This window comes from Folsomia candida, unplaced genomic scaffold (assembly GCF_002217175.1).
Source record: "Folsomia candida strain VU population unplaced genomic scaffold, ASM221717v1 Fcan01_Sc024, whole genome shotgun sequence".
Taxonomy (NCBI): domain Eukaryota; kingdom Metazoa; phylum Arthropoda; class Collembola; order Entomobryomorpha; family Isotomidae; genus Folsomia; species Folsomia candida.
In genome coordinates, this window is record NW_019091216.1 from 523,316 (window position 1) to 530,479 (window position 7,164).

General features: G+C 39.9%; 1 protein-coding gene across 1 annotated transcript; it reads left to right on the forward strand.

The window, feature by feature from the left end:
* The first annotated feature begins 1,480 nt into the window (after positions 1-1,480).
* Positions 1,481-6,923, forward strand: LOC110859040. Its single transcript, XM_022107903.1, has 5 exons — positions 1,481-1,496; positions 1,817-2,257; positions 3,551-3,921; positions 4,138-6,051; positions 6,126-6,923. The coding sequence occupies exons 1-5, from the start codon at positions 1,481-1,483 to the stop codon at positions 6,921-6,923; spliced, it is 3,540 nt and encodes a 1,179-aa protein (XP_021963595.1).
* Positions 6,924-7,164: the final 241 nt, after the last annotated feature.

Here is a 7,164-nt window from a genome sequence, read left to right on the forward strand (position 1 = left end):
TAAAGTTTTTTTTTGATTTTTACGAACTTTTTTGCAAAAGTCTCGGACGTAAGCTCAGTTGCAAAGACCGTCATCGTCATAACCAAAAATGTGGAGCATATGCCAATAGCTTTGATCCTGAAAGATGGAATTTACATCGTAAATAGTGCAACGCATTAAATGCATGAAAGACACGGTCCAGTGATATACAGAAGTGTGAGTGGTATACGTCTCATCCAATCGACCAAGGTCTAAAGATACTCGTCTGTTGTGCTTTATTAAGCTAACAATATCAGAGACTTCTCGTGGAGATGAAGAATACAAAAGACAAGCACTAGCAGCCACAGAGAAAGCGCAGTCGCCCCGACCCGCCGTCATGTAAGGGAACAAGTCGCAGAGGTCATTGTCATGCTTTTTTAATGTTATGCCACCACGCTTGCCCTTAATTTGTTCGTAATAATGGGGATCCGTAGAGTCACGAACAGTAAATTTTCTCCCCCAAACTTTTCCTATTTGTTCAGCAGCATAGTAAATTGCACGGTCATAAATGTGTCGGTCGGCGTCGATATAGTTAGAATCGTAATAAGCAAGTATATTTCGCGTCGTGTCAACGAAAATAAAGGCGGCATGACCGCAGCCAGAGTAATACTTAGGCAAGAAATCACGAAAATATGCAGCAATAAAGGTTACAGGGATAAATAGAAAATCTTTGTGATTGGCATGCATATCACAAAGAAAGTCGTAGTTCGTAAAAAAGAAATGTTGGCTTTGAGTTATTTTTGAACGGATTTTAGTATCTACACAGAAAAATTTGAAGACATACGTACACGAAATTTCCACATTGGGAAGGGTGACGCGAGACGAAAGAAAAGCGTTCGTGCTCGAATCAAGAGCCCGAGAAGCAACATAGTGGTTGCAGGGAAAATTTCAAAATGGTGTTACACCCCCAAAAGCGTTGCATTTGCACGCTCCCAGGTCTAACTTAGAGTATAAAACCCTTATTTGCATTTCCGAGAGTTGGGGAGTCAATGTTTGACCGCATGAAAAAAGGGTCATTTTCCAAGAATTCCATTTATAGATTCTACCTGTTTTAGGGTCACTTTTCTTGCATGAAGGAATTTGAATAAAGCCATATTTATGACTTCCAAGAATTGTGCACTTTATTCTACCATAACCATTTTCCAAGAATTGGGCACTTTATTCTACCATAACCATTTTCCAAGAATTGGGCACTTTATTCTACCATAACCATTTTCCAAGAATTGTGCACTTTATTTCTACCCCAACCATTTTCAAAGAATTGTGCACTTTATTTCTACCCCAACCATTTTCCAAGAATTGTGCACTTTATTTCTACTCCGACCCTTTTCCAAGAATTTAGGGGAAACGTACTCGGCTGAATTCTTAGAATTTTGGAGCAACTGAATTCGCTAGAAATTCCAAGCACCTCGACACCAAGCAAGAAAGGGGTCAGTCAAGCTTCAGACTTTATTGCAGCAACATGGATTCCTGGGAGAGTTTTTGGATGCTTGTGGCGGGTTTCACATTATTCACTGTGAAACTTGTGCCGCACTTCATTGTGCAAATGTATGCACCGTCCAACTTTGCACATCTTGCAATCAACAACATACTGAAAACTGTACGTTTTGTTCAGAAAAGCACTGCCCTAGTGTTTGTAACTATATACTGGACGACTTTGAAAATTCTCTTCCTGCCCCATATCCCGATATTTTTAAATTATGTAGTAACTGTAACCACCATCACAGTGAAAAGTGCACGTTCTGTTCTGAATCACATTGCCCCAGTAAATGTACCATTATATTGGCTGACTTTGAAGATTCGCCGCCGCCTATCGCCCCTTCACCATCGCTCGCTCAAAAACAACCCAGACTGGATTACAGGACGGGTACGTGCAAAGTATACGGGGAAGTCTTCACCTACAAAGGAGCATTGGATGCACATTACCAACAACATCATGGATCAACGGCAGCCGAACCGCTCTACTTTACCCAGGAAGGTGAAGGTCTGGACAACCGACTTCGCCTTTCTAACACTATATTAAATACCGTACGAGTTTATACCTTGGACACTGCCAGCCACACTTACACCGACGTAGCCAATGTGTTTAGGCTAATCGTTCGTGAACTAGGATCCATCGTGCAGGCAGAGTTAGATGAACACAAGTGTGTGAAGATAGCTACCGAGATGCACGCCCACTTTCACCGACCATATTTAGCAGCAGATGTAGTAGATTTTGAGGAGATTGAGCAGCAACGAAGTGATCTAATGAAACATACATAAACAAGGCCCCAAGAAATGGGAAATCTTAGTGAGTCAGCGCAATCACAGTTAATAAATAAAATTAGATTGAATAATTTTTTCATCACCACTCTCGGTATCATTTTTCCTGGAAGCATTAATTAATCATTTAGAATAATTGCCCCCCCCCCTGCAAAGGGTCTGGAGATTTCATCAGAATAGGAATTATTAGGATATCCAAATTTATATATTTATATTTATTTATAATTGTAGACTTTCAACTCTTTCTAAATTTAAAATTCGCAGTTCACAATTATATTTCATATCGATTAATTTAGCCAACTTCTCGTTCAATAGTAAAAACGTCATCTTGTAATCTCAATTAATGCAAGAGTTCATGCGTATGCAAAACTAAATTTACAGTGGACCCAGTAAAAATTATCCCGAGAGCGGTGATGCAAAAGTTATTCAATCTAATTTTATTTATTAACTGTGATTGCGCTGACTCACTAAGATTTCCCATTTTTTGGGGCCTTGTTTATTTAAAACTTGTAATTGGTTGTCAAAGACATTATTTTTACTGCACAACCGCCGTTATTATCGGCACCCTGAATATTTTTATTAAATTTTTGATTTTCAAACTTGAATAACGCCGATATTTCTCAACCGATTTAGGTCATTTTGCGCCTAAAATATCCGGAATGACTTTGACTAAAATATTTTCAATAAGCGAGCATGCTGAGATACACCACTTATGAATCATAAAAATAAATATGTTTTCAGGGGAAAATTTTCGCACATTTTGGCACATAACTTGGGTAAAAATCAAAAATTCGCCAAGTCGACTAACACATTCTAAATTACGTAACAATGATCTGTGCAAAATTTCATCAAAATCGGTTAAGAAATGGCCGAGAAATCGACTTATGTCACTTTTTTTGGGTGGGGTAAATGCATACTTAGCAAATTTTTTTCGTTGTCAGGTATTTGCCTCACTAAGAAAAACCGGATCCAGTTTTTCATGGTTATCCACATACTATCCTCCAGAGCCATTATATTCCTGAAATCATTAACAGCATCGCCTTCAAGTTGATTGAAAGTTGTAACGATTTTATTCACAAGGGAAGTGGGTGGATTTTAGATTTTATTTCCAAACTTCAATTCAGTATTTCTCCATTTGCGCCATTCAGAGCAGGAGCCTATATACCCAACAATAATTTGCTACAATATAAAGACAAAAGTGTACTGCTTAATATTAACAATCGTGTAAATGGACAAGATGACTTTAGGTGCTTTATGTATTCGTGTTCAGCACATGAGGAAGTGTGTGGATTCAAGAAGAAATGGGGTGCCCACAGTTGTAGATACGATGAAAAAGTCGAAGAATACAAAAAAGTATTAAAGGAGAAAAAACTAAACTTTGATGGTCTTGTCTTTCCAATGACGTTAAGCCAATTTCCTAAATTTGAAGAACAAAACCCTGGGATTGCTCTAAGTGTCTTCGGATCCGATGCAGCTAGATCAGAATATTTCAAATATCGCGATAAGCCACTTTGTGCCTTGACTAGGCTTCAACAAAAGTCAGTGCACCGCGCCATCAGAAATTCTACATTTCCACTGTACATGTCTCAGAGAATAGCGGAATTTGAACTCAAAGACAGAATCCAGAAGAGTAACGAATCCGTGAGGAAATCCAACTTAATCGAAATTGACTTACTGCTTGTGATTGAGGAAACCGAAGATGGAAACAATTCGCATTTCAACCTAATCAGAAAATTATCATCGTTTCTAAGGACTGGTACTCATTATAAACATCCTTGCCGTAATTGTCTAAATAGCTTCACTACACTCGAGTCTGCCATGGACCATCGCGAATTCTGTTATCAAATGAAACTTTAGAAAACCGACGTGCCCGAAGAACCCTACTACTTTTTCAACCAGTATCATCGTATGGTGCGCACTCCCTATCGCTATTACGGAGATTTCGAGGCCTTTGTCAAACCAAAGACAAGAAAACGGAACGCTAACGGACTAGAAGTGGAAGAATCAAATCATATTCCGTGCGGCTACGCTTGGGTGTGTGTTGATTGGCAAGGAAAGGCAGTTAAGTGGAGTGTCTACCGTACGGATGACGAAGAAGAAAATGTTGCCAAGAGATTTTTTGATGAAATACTACAAGACCACAAGTTACGACGAGACGTCATACAACTACTTCAGCAACAAAGTTCTAAATCCATGATTATCAATCCTCAACTGAGAGATAGTCTTACGAAACAAATCCGTGAAGACCCAACTAAACTTGATCCATGTTACTTTTGTGGAGAAAAGTTTAAGAAACTAAGCCAAGAAGAAATGTCCAAGGAGTTTAAAGACAGACCAAACATGGCTGTATGCCACCATGATCACTGTTCGGGAAAGTTCGTTGCCCTTGCTCACAATCGGTGCAACTTGGAGGCATCAATCAGCACGATATCTCCATGTTTCATTCACAATCTCAAGTCTTACGATTCCCACTTCCTTGTGCAAGCATTCGACGAGACGATGGAGGCGACAATAATACCGTGTTCTTCAGAAAAGTTTATGTCGTTTACAGTGAATAAACAAATTAGATTTTGTGACTCGTTTTCATTCTTGAGTTCCTCGTTAGAAAATCTTACAAACACTTTAAAGAAGAACAACACGGATGATTTCAAACTTACCAAGGAGATTTTCTGCAAAGCAGAAAATATATTGAAACTGTACAATCGAGATGGAACTGATCAAGAAATTCAAGAGTTGGGGCGACAAATCAATGTAGACTTGATGCTACAGAAAGGTGCCTATCCATATACACATATGCAATCGCCTGCGAATTTTGAAGAGAACCAACTTCCGCCAATCAAGGAGTTTTACAACGATCTGAATGACCAGCCACTTGATCAGAAAGTATATGATCATGCTAAACAAGTCTGTGAGAGTTTCGACGTGCAAAATCTTGGTGATTGGCATAATTTGTACGTACTTCTGGACGTGACGTTGCTAGCTGATTGTATGGAGAGGAGCAGAGAAATTCTCTGGGACTCTTACAACTTGGACTTGGCTAACTATTTTAGTCTGCCAATGATCGCGTATGACGCATGCTGCAAGATGGGGAAAGCCAAGCTGGACTATGTCGATGTTACAATGCATTGTTGGTTCGAAACAGCACTTCGAGGTGGTGTGTGTGGCGTTGGTGGAATTCGCGCAGCCCAGGCGAATAACAAGTATATGGGAGAGAAGTACGATGAGACAAAGACCGACAGTTACATTTCGTTCCTCGATATTAATAACCTTTACGGATCAGCAATGTGTTCTGCTCTTCCTGAAAAAGACTACAAGTGGTTAACTGAATATGAGCTGAGCAGAGTACGGGCCAATCCAAACGCCTTCGTAAATTCTCTGCAAGACGATGCAGAGACTGGTTACTTCTTCGAAGTGAATCTTGAGATACCGCCAGAGATTCATAACAAGCTAAACGACTACCCGCCAGCCCCAACCAAGAGATGTGTGAATAAGGACGAACTGGCCCCACATCAGCATCAGCAGATGCAAGATTTCCAAGTACCTGAATCTATGTTCAAGAACGCAAAACTTGTAGCTGACCTGCTGCCCAAACAGCACTATGTGACACACTATCGTAACTTGAAGATGTACATCAAGTTTGGACTTGTCATTACGCAAGTTCATCGTGCGGTCAAGTTTACGCAGAGGGCTTGGATGAAACCGTTTATTTTGTCCAACACGGAAATGAGGAAGAAGGCAATCACAGACTTTGAAAAAGACTTTTTCAAGTTGGTAAGTAACCTATTACTACTGCGCATCTTAACTATGTTGACTGTCATACTTATACATTCTTTTTGCCCTTTTAGCTTAACAATTCTTCATTCGGAAAAACAATAGAACAGAAAAGAAAACGAACGTCAATTTCCCTCGTCACCACAGAAAGGCAGCTCAGGAAGATTGTCAACAAACCCACTTATCAGCGAATAATTAGCATTAACGATAAAGTGCATCTGGGTGTGAAGAAAGTGACTCAAGTGCTGTTGGATAAACCAGTTGCTGTTGGAATCTCTATTCTAGAAATTTCAAAGTGTTTCATGTATGAGTTCCACTATGATTACATGAAGGAAAAGTACGGCGACAAGGCCAGAGTTCTCTACGGTGACACGGATTCCTTAGTCTACCACGTGGAAACTCAGGATTTTTACCAAGACATGGTGGAGAACAAGGAACGTTTTGATTTGAGCGACTATGCTGGAATGCATTCTCACTTAAATAATCAAGAAAACAAGAAGCGCCTCGGCAAGATGAAGGATGAAATGCCCAAAAGTGTAATCTTTCGATTTGCGGCATCAAAACCAAAAATGTACGGAGCTCAAGCACTTTCAATTGAAGACGGAAAGATGACCATATATACCAAAAAAGTGGCCAAGGGGATCAAGAAAGCCGCAATCGCCAATCAAATCACGTTTGACCAATATTGGAAAGTATTGGACGAAAATATTCAAACCAGTGTGGTGATTAAATCAATTCTAAGCCGGAAACATGTGCTTCGAACGAGTGCAGCTATAAAGAAGGGTCTAAATGGCTTTGATACGAAACGTTGTGTCATTGATCATTTGACTACGTTAGCACACGGACATAAAGATATTCCCTTGTATGTATGATGGAGGGGGACATTGACATTACGCTAAAAACTCCTTTTACAATGGCGATCGTTGGGGGAACTCAATCAGGAAAAAGTACCTTGACTGCAAAGCTGATTTCTCGCCGCATGGAGCTGTTGGATCCGCCAGTAAATAATGTGAAGTACTGTTATCAGGAGTATCAGCCCAAGTTATTTGAGCAGATTCGAGGGGATATACCACATATTGAATTTGAAAAAGGACTGCCCAATGTGATTAATGA

Bases quoted from the DNA above. Each gene is read 5' to 3' on its own strand.
- LOC110859040 (XM_022107903.1), top strand. The intron at 2,258-3,550 runs GTGATCTAATGA...ATTCGTGTTCAG, and splicing joins GGAGATTGAGCAGCAACGAA to CACATGAGGAAGTGTGTGGA. The intron at 6,052-6,125 runs GTAAGTAACCTA...TTGCCCTTTTAG, and splicing joins AAAAAGACTTTTTCAAGTTG to CTTAACAATTCTTCATTCGG.